The 22,299-nt window shown below is 43.4% G+C and overlaps 2 protein-coding genes across 2 annotated transcripts; one reads left to right on the top strand and one right to left on the bottom strand.

Annotated features, from left to right (window-relative positions):
- The first annotated feature begins 3,051 nt into the window (after positions 1 to 3,051).
- On the top strand, positions 3,052 to 14,110 carry C1QTNF4 (C1q and TNF related 4). Its single transcript, XM_005419470.2, has 2 exons — positions 3,052 to 3,118; positions 12,586 to 14,110. Exons 1-2 carry the CDS (start codon positions 3,067 to 3,069, stop codon positions 13,692 to 13,694), a joined length of 1,161 nt encoding a protein of 386 aa, XP_005419527.2. The 5' UTR covers positions 3,052 to 3,066; the 3' UTR covers positions 13,695 to 14,110.
- Positions 14,111 to 16,474: 2,364 nt separating this feature from the next.
- On the bottom strand, positions 16,475 to 19,812 carry FAM180B (family with sequence similarity 180 member B). Its single transcript, XM_005419469.2, has 3 exons — positions 19,649 to 19,812; positions 17,759 to 17,826; positions 16,475 to 17,197 (listed from the first exon to the last, which is right to left on the bottom strand). Exons 1-3 carry the CDS (start codon positions 19,713 to 19,715, stop codon positions 16,754 to 16,756), a joined length of 579 nt encoding a protein of 192 aa, XP_005419526.1. The 5' UTR covers positions 19,716 to 19,812; the 3' UTR covers positions 16,475 to 16,753.
- Between the last annotated feature and the right edge of the window lie 2,487 nt (positions 19,813 to 22,299).

Genomic DNA, 22,299 nt, shown 5'->3' with positions numbered 1-22,299 from the left:
GTAATGATATTCAAGCCTGCTTTAAATGAAGCATCTGCATAGCCAGGTTCAGAGCAGCCATAGCCTTCATGTTCTTTATATTATGTCCAACTAATTTAGAGTCTAAAAGTCAGGTAAAACCTGCCAATGCATGGCTGCAGGTGTCATTTCAGTATTTTAACAAAATTCTTTTCCTATGAGCCAAATCAGAGGCATCAACTTCAAGCTGTCAAAGGCAATTTTGCCTGGGAGGAACCTGGCTGGTCACGGAGATGAGCCTGGAATCTGTGAGCACTTGACAGGCACTGAGAGCTCCCTCCCTGTGAATGAGGAGCTGATGAGTGAACAGCAGTGACCAGCAGTGCTTTTTGAGGGCAATGCCAAAGCCTTTTACCAGCAGCTCCCCGGTGCAGACAGAGTTTTACTGGAATAGTCACACAAGCATTTCTGCTGCCATGATGAGGGGACTGATGTTTTTTAAATACTGGAAGCAATATAAAGCTACAAAGCAGATAGTGGAAAAACCTTGTAAAGGTATGTGTGTATTGAGGGCATTGTTCAGGAATGCTTCTCTCTGCCCCTCTATCCAGGGACATCGATTCTGTTTTGTAGGCGGCAGCACCTCTGTGTCAGATTGTCACAGAAAAGTCCGGGTTCAAAAACTTGTGAAGTGAAAACTTGACTTATGCAGGGTGTTGGGGAGGAACTTCACAGTTCCCTGTTGAAAAAGATGACAAGCTGATTAAATCAATGGACCAAAATATACTAAATGTTTTAAAAGTGGAATCAGAAACTGTGGTTTACCTGAAGATATCAAATGTCAATTCACAGCTTTGGGTTGTCTCATTTGCAATAGTTATAGCCTTCTGAGAAATAATTGCTAGGAAGATGGGCAAAAAATTGAAAGAACTCAGGTTCCAGCTGTCTATAGATGTTCCTCAGAGAGGTCTGGTCACAAGGGATTTGGCAGGTAAGACTGAAAATGGGGACCTACACCTTGCTGGTTGTGAAGTGTCAGTATTAATAAGCATGACAATTACTAACCCTGCTGATTTACTTTGCTGCATTTAATTGTCACTATAGGTTACTATATGTATTGAAGAATTTCAGTGTTCATCAAGACCTTCTGTTCCATACCAGGGGAAATCTCTATCTCAAGGGGTCTCAACTGTCTGGTGACAAAAATGGGGGTAGTCCCAGGCAGTAATTATTCTTTCAATTATTGTTTTTTGATCTGTCTACCAATTCCCTGGGTGCAAAAGCAACAGGATTATCATGGATAATAGGAAGGAATTATTTCTTGTGAGGGTGATGAAGCAGTGGAACAGTTTGCCCAGAGAGGTTGTGAATGTCCATCCTTGAAAGTGCTCAAGGCCAGGTTGGATGGGACTCTGGTCTAGTGGAAGGTGTCCCTGCCCCATAGCAGAGGGTTGGAACTAGGTGATCTTTGAGTTCTCTTGAATCCAAATCATTCTGTGATCCAGTTGGAGAGTTGGACAACGGGACCAGAAAAAACATTAGCATGTGTGGACTATGACTGACACCCCTTTTTCCCCACACAAGAGTTTTCATTCAGGTCTCTGTCCTGACCCAGTAGGAGGAAGGGCAGAAATGAAAGTGCCAGAGCAGAGATGAAAGATAAATGGATCTTAATGCCTTTTATCACCTTCCTCACTAAACTAGAGCTCAGTGAATTTCCAAATTGAGATGTTGCCGCATGTTGACAGTGTAGAGCAGCACTGCAGTGCAATTCAGTGTTCCCCGAGTTTCTTTACAGTAATGAAACAGCAGGGCATGAAAAGAAATGAATGTGGGTTTTTGGCTGAATGTGATGGCAGATGTTAAAAGACAGCATGTTTTCCTGACTTACCTGTCAAGACAAGCTAAAAACCTCACAAAGAAAGCAGCATTCCTGTAGGAAAATGCCCCCGTACATTGAGAGTTTTTTCAGATAGATTTGCAAAGCCTGCTGTCAGGCAACCGTAGTCAGTATAAAACCTAGCATTAGAAGTTGATTTATCAAGCAAAGTAAAACTAATCTCATCCTTTCTGACAGTTTTCTGTTAACTGCACATTGTCAGGATGGAGACCAGATTTACCCACCTTGTGAAAATTTTTGGACTGCTAAATCAGCTCATAGCAGACAGTGAGTTCAGGCTCAATGATGAAACAAAAATAGTTTTTGTTGTCATGGCATGTAATCCCAGCTGGCACTCAGCTATCCATTAATTCCCATAGGGGACCACTGGTGGACTGCATAGGTTTATCCTAACTTGAGGTTTGATGATTAACCAGCAAGAACCAGCATATTCCCTCTAGCTTTCACTCAGGTGGGTGATGTCGCAGGTGTTAGAGACATGACTGGAGGACAACATTCCAGTGAGTGGGGGAAGGGTTTGAAAACAACTTCTGCAGGTGCAGAGTTCCAGGAAAAAGTTATGATTATTTGCCCACTGAAGTGAGAAAGAGAGAGAAGGTGTGGCTATGCAGCTATAAAAGAAACAGAAAAGAAAAATCTAAAACTTGTTTTTGTTTGATTAGGATCTTGCATTGCAATTAAATTAAAATCATATATTTGCTGATACAAAGTGCAGGAGCACAAACTCACAGAAGGAAAATTGAGGACAAAAAATCATTACAGAGAGGACAATCAGTAAGCCTTGAGAGCGCACTACAGGTTCCAGTATCTCTTGTAATATCATCACAATTTCCAGGACAACAGTCTTCAACAGGAAGGTGTAACACAAAATTCCTGTCATGTCAATTGCTTTCCTATTTGCTACATCTTTGTGGGGCTTGGGTCCCACAGGTTCATATTAGTTCCTGGACAATAAACCTACTATTAACAGTTGTTTTCATTCTTAGTGAGGAAGTGAGAGAAGAACATGAAAGAATCACTGCAAGATTTTGCCCAGCTGATGGTGCCATAGTGTGCTGCTGGATGACTGGGAATGTGAATGAAAGTGGAAGGCAACAGGGAACCGGAAGGAAAGCCTGTACAGCCTGTGTTTAGCTGGAGTATGATGACCTTGATGACCTTTTCCTTAATGTCTCTAAGTATTTGTTGCAACTAAGGATTTAAAGAAAATGGACAAATACAGCATTAACTCTGAGAACAGCCCAGGAACCTCCTCTTCTGGTGAGCATGAGTGGAGGATGAAAATATTAATTCAGCTGCACAGAAGCAAACTGTTGCTTAGGTCCATAGAGGAAAGTGTGGTTCAAAAAAAGTCAAATATCTGCCTATCCTGTAGGTGTATTTATGTATACTAAAACACCTACTGATGTTCTCTGAACTGTTGCTGGACTTTCATTTGTTAGCAGAGGGAGTGGAGATTTTCCTGAGAACTAAACCTTACTTCACTGGAAGGAAGTAGTGTAGAAAAACTGCTAGAAAGAGCTATGATGTGTAACAATAAAGCAGAAAGAATAAAGGGTTTAGAATTCGAGTTGATTCCAGAGTACTGATTCCAGTGTCATTCTGCCTACCTAGTGTTTCCACTTTGTCACTCATACCTCAGTTTACCCAATTGAGTTTAAAGCAGAGTTGTTTTTTTTTTTAATGTTCCTAAGGATTTGAACTATCCTGCCACTTCCGGAAAGCCTTAATCAGCTCATGATCAGTGGGGCTGTCCAAAAAGTTTTTCTTTCTGTATGAACCCTTTAAAGTCCCCATGCTTCTTACGTTATTGGGGAAAATTATTTCTCTTTTTCTTGAAGAAACTCTTACTAAAAGAGAAAAATTAGAGCAGTAGTCTGGGATGCTGAACCCATCTGCATTTTACTTAGGTTCCCAGTTTTTGTCTCCAACCTAGAAAAGTATTTGGTAAACACTTCTAAGTTTTCTTCCTCATTGCCTCTTAAGAGTCTTTCATTTGTGTAGTCATTACCATCCTCCTCATCTTCTCTTTTAGCACTGCTGTGCTACTAACTGGGTCTTGCTTGTTCATTCCAGTTCTGTCAGATGATGAAATAAAACCATTTTATTTCATAGAGTCATGTAATGGTTTGGGTTGGAAGGGACCTTAGAGATCATTTAGTTCCAACCCCCCACCCCCCCAATCATGGGCAGGGACACCTTCCACTAGACCAGGTTGCTCCAAGGCCCATCCAGCCTGGCCTAGAACACTTCCAGGGATGAGACATCCACAGCCTCTCTGGGCATCCTGTTCCAGTGCTTAACAACCCTCACAGGAAAGATCTTTTTCTAAATATCTAATCTAAACCTACCCTCTTTCAGTTTAAAGCCATTCCCCCTTGTCCTATCACTACATGCCCTCGTGGCAAGTCTGTCTTCTGCTTTCTTGTAGCCTTTTAGGTACTGAAAGGCTGCTGTAAGGTCACCCTGAGGCCTTCTCTAAACTGAACAAATCCAACTCTCTCAGCCAATCTTCGTAGAAGAGTTGCTCCAACTCTCTGGTTATCTTTGTAGCCCTCCTCTGGACTCAGGCAAACATCTTTAATATCCACATCCACCATATTCATTTTAAGTATCTTAAGCCAGGTGAGAAGTTTAAAATAAAACCCCTGTGATACATTCTTGTTCATTTTTAGAGATTAATTTCACATTGGAATAGCCTGAATTGCTTGTACTCAGCATTCTTTCTCATAAAGTGTCTGTCACCCCAGTAGGTCTGTCGCTGGTACAATTTCTGGCAGTGTCCTTTTGCTTCTTATGGTTTTACCTTCACAGACAAAAACACCCAGCACTTTTGTGGGAAAGTCCTCCTGCTACATGGCTTCTAGTCTAGCCACCTGGAACAAGGAAATTGCCCTCTTCTCCATCCTCCAAGTCCTCTGAGTCCCCTCTCTCTAGAACTTGATTGCAGTGTGCAGTCTGCCTTTGGGGCCTTCCTCTCTCACTCTCTTAACTGAGATCTTGATGGTATTCACTGCCAAAGTGTCAGATACTTTCTTTTGCCTATCAAAATACCTCCTGGTATTCCAGGCCAGACTCTTTGTTAATCCTTTATGCCAGTGTGATCTGCCTCCTGGTGCAGCCGTATGATTCCTGCTTGGAGAGATGAAATGCTCCAATATCACCTTATTCCACAGTCTCAGCATCTCTTGTGCACACCAAGAAAAAGAAATGCACACATAAACCAGGTTAAAAAAGGAAATTATGTTTGGGGCCGAGAAAATAGATGGTTTAACTTTGGCATTACTGTAACTGTAGTGGGATCCATGTGAAAATTCCAACTGTTGAAATGGTCTCAGTGTTTTATGTCTAAAGGTAGCAGTGTTAAATAAACACTGCACAGCAGCAGACTTCTGATTTTCTCAAGATGTGGTTTCCAGTCTCCTCTGGCCTCTGCTTTCACAGGAGCTGTTTGTCACTGAACTCCTTCCCATCAATGGCCAGTTTTTTTCACTGTTTATTGCTGGTGTAATTTCAATGATTGCTTATCAACTGCTGCTTTAACCGCATGTGAAAACAACTTTACAGTGTTCAACACATTTTATGAACTACGGTTTAAACTCAAATGTTCTAGCAGTGTTTTCTGTTCTTCCACTTCTGGCAGTGTTAGAGCACATTTCTTTGCTTTGAAGTTTTAGTCCTGTTTTCTTGAGTAGTGTGTTTGTGGTGGAGAGTTGGACTTGTGTAATATGTTCATTTAGAAAAGGGTGTAAAAAATTATTACATCTTAAAGCATTAGTTTGCTGGAATAACTCCTTGCTCCCCCCTAGGATTTATTCAGCCATCTTCTCTACTAAAACACCATTTTGTCTAAATTAATATATTTTAAAATGTAATCGTAGCAAAAAAGGCAGATGCAGTGTATCACCCTGGTACTTCAAATGTATATGACAGATTTTCATAAATTATGTTAAAGAAGAAAAATCTTAATGTCAGAACTATCATGTTTTCATTTTGGTGAGTGAATTTACATCATTTCACATAATATCATTTTAGCTTAACCAGAGTTGTTAGGACTTCAGTTGAAATAGCAGGTTTCATCATATTCTGAAATGCAGAGTAACAGTATTGGCTTCTGCCCAAAAAGTCTCTCCATTTCCTTTTCCAGTATGACTGGAGTTGAGGCACTTGAAAATAATTTTTGCCTCTCCACAGATTTTTGAGTACACAGAAGCTGCTTTATTATATTAAAGGACTCTCCCTTGACTCAGGGAGGCATTCAAAATTAAGCACTTTCTATATTAATGCCATACGTGTCTGTCATTCAAGGCATGACATATGGTTTCTAAAAGGCATCCTGAATGCATCAGACAATGTTTTACCTCCCAGGGTTGTGCCAGAGTTAAAAAAAACCAACAAACACATTCATCAAAAGCCAAGAAAGGCCAGAGCTTTATGTGAATCACTGATTTTGTTACTCATGTACTCTTACACAGATTTTGCTTTTGAGGATGTGCTACAATTATCTTCTCTTTGATGGTGGAAGAACTGATGCATTTGCATCATTATCTGATACTCTTAATCTGTATTGGATGAGTGGAACAGACAGTATGTGGTATCTTTGGAAAAGAAATCTCACTAACTATAGTCCAAGAAAGATGTTCATTACACAGGCTTTCACTGATTCAAATAATTGAAACATTTGCAGCTGTCCTTAAATATTAGGGTGAGAGCTAGGGAGAACAGGGCTTTGCTCTTGCAGCTTACAGGATTTAAAAAACCTTTTAGTAACAGCTGATCCAATTGTACTGCTTCAATTTTGTTTCATATCTCATTCTTCAGTGATATTCCTGGCAAAACTCCCACTGAAATTAAAGGACTCTTGCATAAGGTAAGACTAGGGAACCTGGATAATTAATATTTTGGTATAAAAAGAAAACCCTTGTGGATTTCAGAAGTAGGTCTGTCCTGCAAGTGTAGAAATGGGGTGACCTTTCTATTGTTGAATGTCCTTTTATAGATCCACGTGTCTCAGTAGAAGAGTAAAACTAATTGTCTTTTCACTGGTGCATTGATTCTGTTCCAGGACAGAAAAATCACCTCCAGCAAACTCAAAGCTATTAAAATTTCCTGGGTCATGCAAATGGTGAATTCTGACTTTCTTTTCAAGAAAGTTTTGCAGCTCTTGTTCTACTATGTGAGTCAGTACCACTTTAGCCCCTTCTTTTCAGGTCACTAATTTAATGCCAGTGTCTTTGAGAATTGTTTAGCTGCATCATATGTTTTTGCCTCCTATTCCAAAATTAGTTTCTTGACTTACTCTCTGTGGGCTGCTGTCCCTGCTGGTTCTGCCTAAAGTAAAAGCAGTAGCCTACCTAGCTTATCACTTGGGTCTGCTTAGCTTCTTCCATGCTTCTGGGGTGTTGGGACAATAAGGAATGGCAGGGTAGGGGACAAAGGGCCCTGATTTGTGTAGAAATGTAATGAGAATAACACTGCTGCCACATGCTGAAGACCCATTTTCCATCTCTAGCCAGGGTCTTTTGCCTCACACTTCCGTTTTAAAACTTCGATCATAGCAAGAACTCAGGGCTGATGCCACAGTGTCCACGGCCAGCTTCACATCCCTGGTGCTATCTCTTCCCTGCCAGAAGAAAACTATACCAGTAAAAGAGACTTGGGCACCATAAACAATTTTTGGGAGAGGAAGAGGGCATTTTGGCAGCTTGGTCTTTCAGAATTACTATGAGAATACTCAAGTCCAAAAGCTGTCACGAGTTGCCTCTGTTTATAGAACCCCTTCAGCTGGATGTGTCTTCCTAATGATTGGCAAATTATTCTTAGACTGGTTTAGTTTGAGAGGCAGTTATTAGATACTTTCCACATTATTTTTAAAAGAACCTAAATAGTGCTGAAATTGGTGAGTGGGAGCTGTCAAGGAAACAACTTGCTAATGGAAGCACAGCATAATTAACTGCTTTATTTAAATGACTTGCTTTTGGAAAGAGCTGATAAATAAGGGGCAGCAGCAGCAGAGGGTCTTTGCAACTGTACTGAGTGATCCAATGTTTAATAAGTGACCTTATTACAGAGAAATTAACTTTCAAACAGAAACAAGGATAGTGGTCATTTGAAGGTTCATAAGGTCAGATTCACTACATACTTTGTTAAACTTGGTCTGTTTTGTCTTTCTGTGCTTTTTTGGCCAGCAGTGATGTGCTTTCAGTATCCCCCCTGACTCCTGGATATGCTGAACAAAATCTGGAGCCCAGGCAGCATTTCAGAGAAGCAGGCTTGTTGCTAAAAATGCAAATGCCATATCCTTTCCTGTCATTTGTTGTCTCAAGAGCACACAGCCATGTCACAGTCATACTGGTTCTCTGTGCAGCCACACCATGGTGATCACTGGAATAACAATGAATGTGTATGAATCTGGAGCATATAATAGTCCTTAAAAGTTTGCCTCTAGGGCTTGGTTTTCTAAGCTGGAAGCTGGAATGAGCCTGCCATGCTAGATGTGGCACTCTGCAAAAATAATACTGCTGAGCCAGCAGCTGGGCTCACGAGTGTGACACTTTGGGATTTAGTTCTTGGTGGGATATTAGGGTCTACTAGTATTGTTTAAATGGCAGCCAAATGCTGTACAGACATGGGAAGAAAGACAGTCATTGCCCTGAGGAACAGAGAAACTACAAAGTAAGCTAAAATAAAGACAGCATGGAAGCAGATGTGTGACACTTAGGTATGGATTAATTGTTTCATTGAATATGCTTCAATTTGCTGGAGGGAAAATAATCTGTGTGTTAGACCTGCTGTTAGCTGGTTAATTCTATCTAAGTGCCATGGCTATAGTTATTAGGGAGTGAATTTTAAATGCAAGAAGTAGTAGCTTAGGGATTCAGTTACAGAATCAGGAACCATGACTTAGGAAGTCTCTAGTCCAAGTTCCTACTGAAAGCAGGGCCAACACTGAGTGCAGACTGGGTTGCTATCAACTTCATCCAGTCTTGTTTGTAAACTTCCAAGGATGGAGATCTTGCAATCTCTTTGGGCAAACTGTTACATTCTTAGTTGTCTCATCATCGAATTAATTTGCTTGTATCTGGTCTGAGTCTTCCCCTTTGGATTTTATAACCATTGTGTGTTATTCTTCCACCATGCTCATCAGTGCAGTACCTCGTACTGTCTGGAGCCACTAAAGGCAGTGAAAGGCTGCTACTAGATCCCCCCAAAGTTTTCTCTTTTCCATGCTAAATAAGCCCAGTTCAATCAGCCTCTTCTTGTTGGGCAGGTGCTTCAGACCTCAGCCATCTTGGCTGCCCTCTTCTGGAATCACTCAAGTGCCAACTGAAGAGGAATAATCACAGTCTGTGGTTCCTGGCTGTGTTCTGTTCTGCACCCCAGAGTGCTGTAAGCCTTCAATACCTGCAGGGCACAGCACTATCTCAGTACAAATTACTGTTCTCCTGAAGCCTAGACCCTTTTCAGATCCTTTTCAGACAGACTTCCAACCAGTCAGTCATCAGTCTGTACCAACACACAGGTTACTCCATTCAGGTACAGTATTTTGCATTTATCGTCACTGAATTTCTTTTCAGTCCATCCCCCCAGCCTGTCTGGGTCCCTCTGAACAGCAGCTGTGCCTCCAAGTATATTGGTCAACCATCTGTTTTGGTGTTATCTGCTGACTGATCAGTGGGCATTCTCTCTGCTTCTCAGGACATTGATAAATAATATTGAAGAGGACATCTGAAATTAAACATTAAACACTAGTTCTCAAGCCTGATAATCCAGTCAGTTCTTCACTTTTCTAGTAGTCCACTTATGTAACATCAAAATTTGGATGTAGGAATGCTCTGGGAGACTGAAACAAAAGCCTTGCTAAAATGCAGGTGACATCCACCGATCTCTTCCCACAAGACACAATCAGTTTGATTAGTCTATGCTCAATTGAATAACGTGGGCTAAATTGCATGTCCTTTGGCTAGAAATGTGTTCTAAGAAGAACATTCCATGATTTTCCCAGGGACCAAAGTGAGGGGCTAACTGGTTGACCACCCTGTGTTTTGCAGGTAGCATCACTTGTCCTTTCTGAAGATGGGTGTCACATTTGCCTATCTCCAGTCACCAGGGACCTTCTCTGATCTCCCATCACCTTTCAAAGGTGATAGAGAGTGGCCTCAAATTGACATCACTCAGCTCCCTCAGAAACCTTCATTGCAGCCCATGGAGGCCTGAAGGAGCAGGCTAGGTCAGGAAAAGCATTCTGAATTCAGGGGCATGGAGGAAAATTCTGAGATGTCACAGGCAGAATGGGAGCTTCAGACAAAGTTTATTAGAGAAGCCCTCCCTTCACAAACAGAAGCCACAAGGTACAGAAAGGACTCCCTTCCTAAATTCTTTCTGAGAGAGGAGCCAAGCCACAGCTGGACACAATCTTAGCCCCAGACTTAGTCGATGGTTTATATCTAAAGAGTTACACAGGTTTAGTTGAGCTTTTATACAACTTCATCCTGCAGAATTAAGGATGGCAAATGAGATATATTTATATAAATAAAATTAATTATTTATTTTAATTTATTACAATAATGATTAGGGGGGAAAAACTTAATCAGAATCATTTCCTGCACAGTATGGATTGCTATTACTACTGATTTAGTGCACTGTTTTTGAAGCAATTCTAATAAAGCAATTATATTCAAGGTAGCAGAAAAATTGTTAAGCAGAGATTGATGTTACTTACCCACACCAACAACTGGGAAAATCTGTGTTGTTCAGCCTCAAGGAATAACCTTGAGGAGTGTCCCCACTGAAGGGAAGGATCTTCACACACCTTAGGGAGGTATGCTAGAAATCTTTGCTGTGCAAAAGTGACACTGACCTTTTATAGTATAAAGTGATTAATCTTAATGTGCATTCAAAACAGGCATTTTTTAGATTATGTGTTCTCAGGCTTACTCAGCAAAATATGCTTTCTGCTGGAAAATGTGTTGGCAGCTTTTTAGTTTCTTCTCTTCAACTTCCAAATCAGGACCTGCACATTCTTGCTGCTCCCAGCCTCGGTCAGGGAGCCTCAGTCTTGCATGTCCTTGTGGTGAGGGTGAGAGTTTGGTCAAGCTGGTCTCAGCATTCTTCAGCACTAAGAACAGCAGAGTTATCCTTGCTCAGTGTTATCACTCAGTTACCCTTGCTCACTGTTTTCACTGATCAGCAGCCCGTCCTTGCTCCACTGAACAGCAAACTCTCCTTGCTCAGCCCTTCACTGACAAACTTACAAGCCTGCTTAGGCTGAGAGCCCTGCTACAGATGTGAGAGAAGTGATCTAAGGTAAAATTGGAACATGGACAGATATTTCTTTTAGCCTTTGCTAGTGCGCCATTTTCATGTAATTGAGAATCTAATTTATTCTTGGGTTCTTATGTATTAAAGCTGCACCTCAGATTTCAGTTTTATTCTCAAGTGTGAGAGAGCAGGGCTCAAGCTGAATTCCTTCTGGTGAGTGATTCTAGGTATCACATCTTGCCAAAGTAGGATCCCATTGTCACTTCACAGTCTATGTGCATTCTGTATGCTTTACTTCTATTACTAGGCCATCTCAGATGATTCAAATATTTACGCCTTTATCCTTTTTAATGCAGAATTTGTCTTCAGCCCTCCCCCCACAATGAGTTGCATGTTTTGCTTCTGTTCTGCTGGTCTGTGAATTCATTGTTTGCAGGCTGGCAAGGCACCAGTTTTGGTGTGACAGATGGAGCAGACTGCAAACCAGGCAGTTGCCTCCTAGCCTGAATGATATTTTAATAAGCACCGAGAGGTGACAGAAAGAGAAGCTTCTCACTAGAATGACTGGCAGTTTTGTTTCCAGCCTGAAAGCACTAATAGATAATTTTTGGCCTCAGTCCAAAAAAAAAAAAAAATAGCAGAAAATCCTATTAGCTCCTAACGTTTTTAGGGGTCAAAGAAGTTTTTATGTCTCTAGTCCGTTATCCATTTAGGGAGTTGTTTCCCCATTTTTGGTATTTCAGTTCTCTCTCAGACATTGTACACTTTAGGAGTCTTTCCTTTTACTTACCATTTTGTTTTGCTTCTTTTTTTTATTACTTGAGCAATTTTCTCCATTGTCTTCCTTCCCTAAACATTCCTTCTTCTTCATATTTCTTTATACTTTTCACAGATTCATGTTGGAATAATGGGATCTAACAGTTTACTTGGCTTCCAGCTTCCACATCCTGTGAAACTACTACTGCACTGCGAGGCAATGGCATCTGCATGGGAATCTCTAGAGCATATGTCCTCTTCTCCCTGCCCTCCAGCTGTGTCTCCATTGTATAATACAGGGTTTGTGTAGGGCTTTGTTTCATCATTGGTCTTATGAATAAAAAAAGGCACAACAAAAGGGAGCTCTGGCAAATCCCCATCAGGCTCTGAGATCCCTCTGCAGTGTGAGCAACATGGTGTTTTGCAGTCAAGCTGTAGGATAGTCAGGCTTTCAAAGGAGAAGATGCTTTTTCTTTCCACAAGAACAGGTTAAAAAAGGTCCAGCTCTCACTAGGAAAATATAAAAGTGGTGCTGGGATCTGAACTATGGTGTGGTCCCATACACTGCTCAGAGAACACACTGGAAATTTCTCAATATTTGGACATGGATCTTCATGTTTATTTAGCAATATTCAGGTCTGGATTTCAGCTCATTTGTGAGCTGTAAATTAATGCTATTCCTGCTAAAATATGCTTCTTTTTTCTTTCAGATACAATGATGACACTGAACATTCCAATCATCTTTGGCCTCCTTTGCTGCATGATTTTTCTTCCTACAGATGGCTTCCCAGCAGACACCAGTACTGAATTTCGCTCTGCTTTCTCTGTGGCCAGAACCAGCAGCATGGAAGGAAGCTCTGAGATGGTGATTACCTTTGACAAAGTGTATGTGAATATTGGCAACGATTTTGATCCCAAGACTGGATTGTTCCGCTGCCGGATCCCGGGAGCCTACTACTTCTCCTTCACCGTTGGGAAATACCCAAAGAAAAACTTGTCTGTCATGCTGATGAGAAACAAGAATGAGGTGCAGGTGATTGTGTATGATGAACATCACCGCAAGGAACGCAAGGTGGCCAGCCAGAGTGCCATGCTGCAGCTTGACTACGGGGACACAGTGTGGCTGCGTTTACACGGAGATCCCAAGTACGCTCTTTACAGCAATGTGGGGCCCTATACAACTTTCAATGGCTACCTGATCTATCCAGACACTTCTGCCTTCTTCCAGAATGCTCTTGACTCTCAAGAGCTCGGGCCACACCCTCACACAATTCAGCAACTTCCCAGAGAGCAGAATGAAGCTTTGCAGCGACGCGTGTTGTCTGACCAGCCAAAGAGGGTACAAGACCCTCGCTCTGCATTTTCTGTTGCACGCTCACAAAGTCTCCTGGGGACAGATGAGAAGCAAACCCAGCACGAGCCAATCACATTTGATACAGAGTTCGTGAATATTGGAAAAGATTTCAATTCCTCCACTGGCATCTTCACGTGCCGTATACCTGGTGCATACTATTTCTCCTTCACCATTGGCAAAATGCCCTTTAAGACTATGTCAGTGAAGCTGATGAAGAACCACAATGAGGTGCAGGCCATGATCTATGATGACAACCACTCCAAGCGGCGGGAGATGCAGAGCCAGAGCATCATGCTGCCTCTGCAATACGGGGACACCGTTTGGCTCTACAGCCATCAGCATGATGGCTATGGTGCCTACAGCAACCACGGCAAGTACATCACCTTCACAGGCTTCCTCATCTATTCAGAGGCTCAGCCAAAGTGGCTGCCAGGTGCCAGCTCACCTCAAGGGTCAAACAACTAAATGCAGATGTGAAAGGAGAATAAGAAGAGCTAAGGTGCCATGAACTTGGGTATAGCTTCTCTGAATATCATCCTCTATTTTGAGCATGCTGTCATGTGTCCAGTGCTTTCGTTACGCTGCACGCTTGTGCCCTGTCTGCAGGGCCACTGCTGTGTGTGCCATTCATCTGTAGAGAGGCCTTTCAGGCTGTAGCTGTGTCCCGTGTTGGTGTTTGATTTAACATAAAGCATGAGGTAGTTTTGGGGCAGGGGGGGCACTGTACTGAGATGCTGAGGATCAGAGAACTACTGCAGTCATGTTACTGCAGATCTCCAGCATCCAGAGAGCAAAGGGTGTGGTGGCTTTCCTTGTTTATCCAGGGAGGGAATAAATGTAATGAAAATGAATGTAATAAAAATACAAAATATGAGAATGTTCTCAGTTTGGAATTTTTGCTACTTTGTGAGACTTGTGTGCTTGTCACTGGCTGAGGTACCAGCCAGTACTGAGCTCAGGTGAGAGAGACACATGGTAATTGTGTGAGCTGATGTGTTACTGAGCCAGTCTGTGTACACTCTCTAATCATTTGTGTGCGTGAAGGGTTGGTACCTCTTATGATTTTATTGCAAGTTTCACAGTGGTTTGTGCTTTTCTTTATCTGATGTAAATGAAGTCAAGAAGTTGTGATTGACAATCTCAGCTTCCATTTAATGTAAAGAATACATTTAGAAACAAACAAACAAAAGTGCAGGCTTCTTGTAGTGAAAGATAAGGGCTCAAATCTGTGAACGGACCATGCTCTGAAAGCCCAGAAGCAAGGTAAGTAAGAATAATAAGAAATGTGTTTTTAAATCTGTAAAGATTTGCATCAGGAGCAGGCTCATAACACCACGTGTGAGTGGTACCACGCCAGCGGTGGCACTTCTGACCGCAGGGGCGATACCTTCCCCAGGAATGAGTCCCTTGAACACAGGGGTGCTGCTAGCCCACCACGTGCTGCACCAATAGCCTCCTGCAGGGGGAGAGGAACCGCGGGTGAGGTTTTCAGCATCCATGTTCCAGTGGTTTCGTATGTGCCGAGTTCCACCGAGCGTTTTCCCTGTGGAGAGGCTGCTGTGGCTGTAGAAGCTGCTGTGTTCCTACAGTCCGACAAACAGAGGGGCGGGCGCCCGGCGGGATCTGCTGAGGAGATAGTGGGAGCACAGGAGGCTTCATCGTAGCACCACTGGTGCTGTTTCAGTTGAGCTAAACCCTCGCTTGTATCCCAAAAACACATAAACTGGAAAAGTGCATCATCTTAAGCATGTACAAAGCTTCATGACATCACTTCAGTGTACTTTATAATCCGTTCAACAGGCAGCAATGCTCTAAAACTGCTCCTAACAAAATCCTGAGTTCAAAGCGGTGTGTTGGCATCTGAGTCACAAGCCAACCCACTCAGCCTTTTTCCATATATCGGTATGGCTCAGGCTGTACACTCTCCAGCAAGACAATATTTTCATGCATTAGTGCCATCTCAGCTCAGCTTTTTGATGATACTCTGCTCAAAATTGGCTTGAGTGCAGCCACTCTCTGCCTCTGTCACTCCATACATATCCTAGACATTAAAGACTGGGGGCATATTTGGCAAAAGGGTGAAGGGTAAAGATTGGAATTATTTTAAAAAACTAGCATAAGAATAATAGAACATTAGGTGAGACAAGAAGTTTTACTTCAAATAAAATTCTAATTTTAATTCCTGTATCCTTTGGGGTGAAAAACGAACAAAGAAACAAACAAAAAGAACTGCAAAGCACAAACCAAAATTAAACAAACACACAAAACAAAAATCCAGCAACAAACAACCTGCTTTAAATATATCTCCTTCTGTCATAACTCTAAACTGACCTCTAAAACCATTGTCTGTAGCATCTTGCTTCCAGGCTTCTTGTTTCTGCCTTACTATTTCTCTTCTCCATCTGTGGGGCTACAATGGCTTGGAATAAGATTAACTAGGTCAGAAGCTGCAGTTCCCACTTTGAAGGTTGCACATGCTTCTTCTGTCAAACATGGAAAAATTGTATTGATAGAAAGAGAATTATGGATCCCATTGTCTAAGCACATGCAGCGAATGTTCAAAACTGATGTACCATAGTGGTAGCAGGAAATCTGATAGAAACAAGAACCAAAATCAAAACTCTCCTGAGGAGATAATTACATTTATTTAATTTCACACTGCAGTGTTTAAGACAGACAAATGTTAATGATGTCTTTCTGTAAAATAATTACATTTCTGATTTTGAGGATAGAGACTATGCATTTATTATGTTTGGCTTGAAAAAATGCCATGGCTGTACAAAAAAAAAACTTTATAGAAGAGAGGCAAAATCTGCTGAAGAAACAACTAGGTCAGGATCCTTCAGAATTTAAATGAGATTTCAGGAAGTGTATTTCAAAATGATAACTGAAACAAAGCTCTGTGTGTGTGTAAATATGATATGCAAATACTAGAAAGCTTCATGGAATACATACAATTTCAGGTTGCTTTTTAAAGAAAAATGAATACATGAGATGGGAAATTGCTGTTGACACATAAAGCATGATGGCACATGAAGAGAAAAATGAGATTAAATATGTGACCTATATCATGAAACACAACAAAACCTGCTTAGCTGCTACTGGAGAGAAGACCTTATATTTGTCTGAAACCACAGGGAGAATATAAGGAGAGTGAACTGAATTATCTGAAATGAAGATAATGCTGAACCAGCATACTCTCCTGGAAAAATACTTCCATGCCATCTCTCCTAAGCATCAGTGATCAAGATAGATATGACATCTAAATAGCACTGCCCCCTTCAGCACAGCCCACTTAGCAAAAAATCAGAAAAAGGAGAAATGCTCTTTACAGTTTCATCCTTTTTAAATTTAAAAATAAAAGCTTGTGCATAAATCCTGAGAGGGTTACCAGCACAGTGCAGAAAGCAGGATAAAAAGGTATGGCATATTTATTCAAAGTCCTCCACACTGTGGAAAGCATTGAAAATAACCAAGGAGGCAGCTGAAGCCAGGTGTGCCCTTTCCTACAGAGGGTTCCCTCATTAGGTATCTCTCTTGGTCCTGGCCAGGTTAGAGCGATAGAAATGTTTCAGGGATGCTAAATGTGAAGGCTTCTCCTTCCAAGGCCAGGAAGCCTGGAGGAGAGTGGTATTTGCAGGGCAGAGCCCCTTGCACAGGTCACGAAAGATTTCATCAACCAGCTGAGAGAAAAAGCCAATCCAGGGGGTTTTATCCAGACCCTGCACGGAGCGAACCTGATAGGCACTGTAAACACTGGTGAAAAGGAGACGGTCAAACTCTGTCGGAGGCAAGGGAGTGTCAGTCAGTGAATAATATCTCAGATGCTGCTCAATCTCTGCCGGTGTTTTGGGAACTTCCTCCTCTAAAATCTGCAGGAAGCGCCGTGCCGGGCGTAGGGAGGCCAGCTCTTCATCCCGCAGGCGGATTGTCCCGTTGGCCTGAATATCCAGCCTTCCCCAGAGCATCTGGAAGAGAGCAGCAGCGCTGTCACGGAAAGCCCAGCACAACTCCATCACTCCCGGACGCGCTTTGCCGCAGCGCTGCCAAACAAACCTCGGGCGGGCCCAGAGGCGGCCGCTTGCTCACGGCCGGCCTGGTCCCACTCCATGTCCCTCTCTGCCAGCCCCACGCCCCGTTCCTGAGCAGCCCCACACCTCGTTTCCCCGTGGGACCAGTGCAGCTCTTGCCTCCCGCCCTGCTACCCCCCGCAGTCCCGCCTGCAGCAGGTCCCCGGTGCGACCGCCTCGGGCGGGGGCCTGGCCGCCTGCGGGGCCATCACCAAAGCCAGCGGGGATGGCCCCTTGCGCCTCCGCGGGCACCCCGTGAGGGCCACGGCTGGGGGGCGGCCGCCTGGGGCTGCACCCCGCAGTGGGAGGGAGCACAAATGCCATTAGGCATCGCCGAGGCTTTCTCCTGAAACCCGTCAGAGATGAGAACAAACAGAACGGGTGAGTTTTTACGTGCAGGCAGGTGGGAGCATGGGCACGAACAGTGCCTCGGCCCAGGGCCCCCAGTGCTCAGGAGACCTCTAGCATGATGCCAGCGTCCTCTGGGCCACGACGGGCTCTGTTGGTGCCGCTGCGAAGATGTTCATCTGGAAGACATCAGACAGAGCTTGGTAGCACAAGACCTTCCTGTTTACTGTTTTTGCCATTTGATTGTCAATAACGTCTTCAACATTCCTGAGCTACCGCTCAGCTTGCCAAATATGACAGATGCTGACCACGGGATTTTGATAAGCAAAACAAGCTTTTTAAGAGAAGCAGCAGTGGTTGAGGCAAGGTTTTGGATATCACGGTCCTTAGTGCTGCCAGCAGAGCTAAAGCATACAGCAGCAAAGCCACTTCTTTGACAGGCAGCAAGGATGCCTCTCACACCGAGAATGGATGGGGTTTGAGCCGATGGGTTTGGCTGGTTAGCAGTTTTTGCTGGAGAAAGTAAATGCTGCCCAATGAAAGGAGGGTGCTGGCAGGCTCCTCAAGCTGCTGCTAGAAACATAAACTGATGCTTATCCTGGTTTTCTACTTCTTCCCTAAGCTTCTGCTGCTGGAAGAGTATGAGGATAAAAGAAACCTTGTCAGATACATTATGGCTGATTTGATGTCCAGCTAATTACTTGCTGGGACGCATGACATCATGTAATCTGGGAAGAATGGATATGAGGCCAGAGGAATGGCAGTTTTTGAATATGAAAGTCACATTAATCCTAAGAATTGTTTGATTTTCATTTCCTAATACTTACAGTGTGTGCATTTATTTTATTTCTTTTGTGTGTGTGTGTGTATGAAAAAAGAGACACAAGCAGTCTTGGTCAAGGACTGTGAGAGAGAGGCTGCATCTCCTCCCTCCTCTGTGTTATCAGCGTCATGCGGTAGCCAAGACCCTCTTCTACTTCTTACAGACTCATCCTTCAGGTTAAGAAACATGAAATGGAAAAGCTCATATAAAATAGTAAGCTCTCTAATATATTTATGGGGTTTCTTTATTTTTAAATGGATGAAGGCTTTTTCATATATATATTTAAAAAAAGAGTGAGAATTTACATTGAATACTCCAGAGTTAAAGTCAGCAGGTGCATATAAAAAATAGAAAAAATTATTTAAGACTATACATGTGTGATATCTGCTATCAAAAGACCCTTCCAAATCTTCATTTTTGATTAGACTTTTTCAGGGAGATGCATGAGCTGCCTGGAGAAGTGCACTGCCAGCCAGCAGGCTGCAGAGGTTTCTTTCTCTGCACAGCTGCAGGCTCTGTGATCCAAGCCAGCTGTGGCTTTGGAATGTGAGCTGGGATGTAGCTTCTTTTTCCTACTCCTCCACAGATGTACCAGCAAGGCTTTTAGCTCAGGTGAAAGCATTATATCATCTGAAAATTTCTTTGGTGGTACTATCTGCAGTAACCGATGCTCTCGGCTCACAGATCCCTCTCCTGAGAGATGCCTGACTGGCTGCAAAGTCAGTGCTTTTGTTGAATAGGTGCCAAACTGCCTTTAGAAGTAACTGCCGCATAAGTATTTTTGAGTAGAGAAAAATTTAACAAAGCATAACATAAGTATCCTCTGGGGAAGGGAGAATCCTTAGTTATTTTATCACTCAACAGGGTTGGGTGGGGTTTTGTTTCCCAAAAAGCATATAAAAAACCCACAAACAGTATTGCAGGAGATTATTTTTTCAGTGGAGATCCAAGAAAATCTTCCCCTTGCCTCCAAACACAGCAGCAGATCTTCAACCTGCAAGAAGGTAGCAGTGCTCCCACCAGCCAACCCCCCCAGCTGGACTCCAGCTCTATCCCGTGCCAGTGCAGCTGCCTGAAGCCTCGGGCCACATTTGAAGAGCCGCAAAGCATCACACAAATGGCATTGCACAAAGGTTTGCAAGCCAAGGAGCCGTGTCACTAACAGATGTGCTCCCTACCTGTCAGCCTCTGGGATGCAGCAAACACGCACAGGAGCAGCCAGGAGCTGAGCTGTGCCTGGGCCATGACAGCACTGCCGAGCAGCTGCCACCCGCTCTGCGACAGTGCCGCACCCCAAGCCACAGCAGTTCGCCTGGGGCGTCTTCCCGTGCTGCTTCGGATCCCAGCAGCCTCTCTTGGAATGGACCCATCTTTCTGTGTTTCTGGTCACAGCCCTGGGAAGGGCTTGCAGTTCAACTTGTTGACCCCGAAGGATATTTTCCGTCATATTTTGGAAACTTGGAAAACTTTGTTGTGATGTTTTTGGCAGAATTGTTTAAGCTTCCTTTTCAAAGATTGACTTTCCACTGCAATGATTATAGGAAGCTGTTAGTTGCAAGAAATTCCACTACATGTGTTTTCCTCCCAGTCCCTTCCATCTCTACACAGTGCCTCTGTCACATTTCAGTTTTCCTTTTTCCTGGGTTCAAAAATCTGAAAACAATCCTGGAATGTTACAAACAGATAAAGCTAGCAGACTGCGGATTCATGGAAGGGCAGTAGCAGCCAAAACATACAAACAGGCAGAAGAAATGTCACTGGTTCAGTTCTGTATCAAACCCCCCAGAGGGAGAACTCAGTACAGTGACCTAACAAACACCAAGTATCAAAGTGGTTCAGGCTTTAGCACCCCATCATCCTCCTCTGTGAGTGGACTTCTGGGTTACAGTGAGCACAGTCTGCCTTAGATGTTCTAAATTACATAGACAAAACTTCATTTGATTCATTTTACAGCAGGTATCTGTTCTCTACGCATCTTAACGTATTTATTAGTGCCAAGTCCCCAGTGAAACTGTTCTGTATTTCTACTCTGTATGGCACAGAATGTAAAGCCAGGGTTATACAAATATGCAGTGATATTTATAAATGAGGACTAATACCATCTCTATCAGGTTAAAGGGAGAAAGAAGTCTGCCTAGAAAAGAGAGAAGGTAAAGCTGAAGTGCATTTCTTGCTCAGCAAGTTACAGGACATCAGTCAGGCCATACTGTCACCAGATAGTGTGCTAAGGGCTGGGATGATGTCCTGCTTGGTACTGCCTCCTGCACATAATGGAAGAGCCACAGAGGTGCCCATAATATCCAGAGCCTTTCTTCCCCTCAGTTTGGATTCAAAGACTGTGTTTTCTGTCATAGGCTTAGGTATCTTCAGGTCACACTGCACTGCTTTAGTTTTTCATCATTTTCTGCTGTTTACTCTTCACTTGCATTCATTTCTTCTTTTATTAAACTGCATCACAAGCTATCCAAGAGGCAGACACTTATGGCCCATCTGTGCAGTGAGATTGATGTGCTTTCTGCTTTGTGCCAGAGTACCTTTTAGCCCACAGGGTACACATGACTGTCTAGAAGCCACTATGGAAAAACCCCTGTGTTTTGCAGGCCATGAAACAGCCGCCCTTTAACTTGCAGCACATGACATGGAGAGGATTGCCCAACAGGATTTTGGCCAACATCTGTGGGAGCTGTACACGATTTTGTCAACTGGAGAATTTCCTAGGAACAGCTTGCAGCTGAAGTGCCTGGAGGAGGACAGCCATGTTGGTGGGAGGGAGAGAGAGGAGGCTTGGGGGCTGTGCTTGGGTGACTGACACAGTGGCAGATGAGGGACAAGCATCAGTGTGGATGCTGCCTTGAGCTAGGGGAATTTTGTAGAAGAAAGACCATTTCAGAGTGATAAACATATTCCTTAGCTGTTTGTACAGCAGCAATACTTGCACAGGAGCAAGGCTGAGTTTCTGACAGCTGCACATAGTCCCTGCATGTACGACTGCAATGTTAGGCAGTGCACCTGCTCCTCCTGAAGGATTTTGTCCTTGCCAGTTACTCACAGCTGAGCACAGTCCTGCCACTCTGCACTCCCCTGGCCATACCGTCTGTTGTTGGAGCAGTTTCAAAACGTCACAAGCCAGGTTTATGCAGGGTCAATTTGATTGGTTTCTTCTTTTTCACCATGACCCCCTGAAGCAGGAACATGGGAAATAAGAACAAGAGAAGAGGGGTCAAAAACTGCAGGAACTGGTTGGATGCTGATTGGGGCACAAGGTGTGGCGCCAGAAGAGCCTCTTTAGGAGGGAAGTTTCTTTGAAGTAGGACTTCAGGGAGATAGCACATTCACAAAAGGGAAGTTCTGCTTATAGAATTGAAGACATCACTTGCTTCCACCATCTCACCCAGAACTTGGGGAGATTGCTCCCCAGCCTAGGGCTGTCTGGCAGATGCTCAGGGAAGGAAGAAGATTGAAGAAAGAAGGGAAGGAAGAAGGACATATGTGGCTCACAGAAAGGGTGATGTTTGAGTTACTGGAGTGGAAGAAGAAAACCTTGAGGGAAGCAGGAGTAAAGCACTGACTGTAACCAGACAGGACCTCTGTAATACTGGTATTTTCCAGGTATGGTGCTGCCAGTCCTTACAAGGATGCTTTCCTTGTCCTTTGGTTTCAGTTTGTGAGCAGCATCTACTGCTTGAAGGATCAATGAGCTGCATAAAAGTGACAGGGAGGGCTCCATCCCATTGCACCTACAGTACATGAGGTAGGTGGACACCCTGACACTGTCAGTAGCCACATCCTCAGGGAGGACAGTCTGCTTGCTTGGCTGTAGGGCAAAATG

Source organism: Geospiza fortis, unplaced genomic scaffold (genome assembly GCF_000277835.1).
Source record: "Geospiza fortis unplaced genomic scaffold, GeoFor_1.0 scaffold66, whole genome shotgun sequence".
Lineage (NCBI taxonomy): Eukaryota > Metazoa > Chordata > Aves > Passeriformes > Thraupidae > Geospiza > Geospiza fortis.
The sequence above is the reverse complement of the archived record's forward strand: the minus strand, read 5'-3'. Positions and strand labels throughout refer to the sequence as shown.

Coding starts and splice junctions, on each gene's coding strand:
- FAM180B (XM_005419469.2), bottom strand. CDS start 19,715: ATGGCCCAGGCACAGCTCAGCTCCTGGCTGCTCCTGTGCGTGTTTGCT. Junction 17,827..19,648: donor TGCATCCCAGAGGCTGACAG/GTAGGGAGCACA, acceptor GATGTCTTCCAG/ATGAACATCTTCGCAGCGGC. Junction 17,198..17,758: donor ACGCTGGCATCATGCTAGAG/GTCTCCTGAGCA, acceptor GCTCTCTTCCAG/ATGCTCTGGGGAAGGCTGGA.
- C1QTNF4 (XM_005419470.2), top strand. CDS start 3,067: ATGGACAAATACAGCATTAACTCTGAGAACAGCCCAGGAACCTCCTCT. Junction 3,119..12,585: donor CCCAGGAACCTCCTCTTCTG/GTGAGCATGAGT, acceptor TTTTTCTTTCAG/ATACAATGATGACACTGAAC.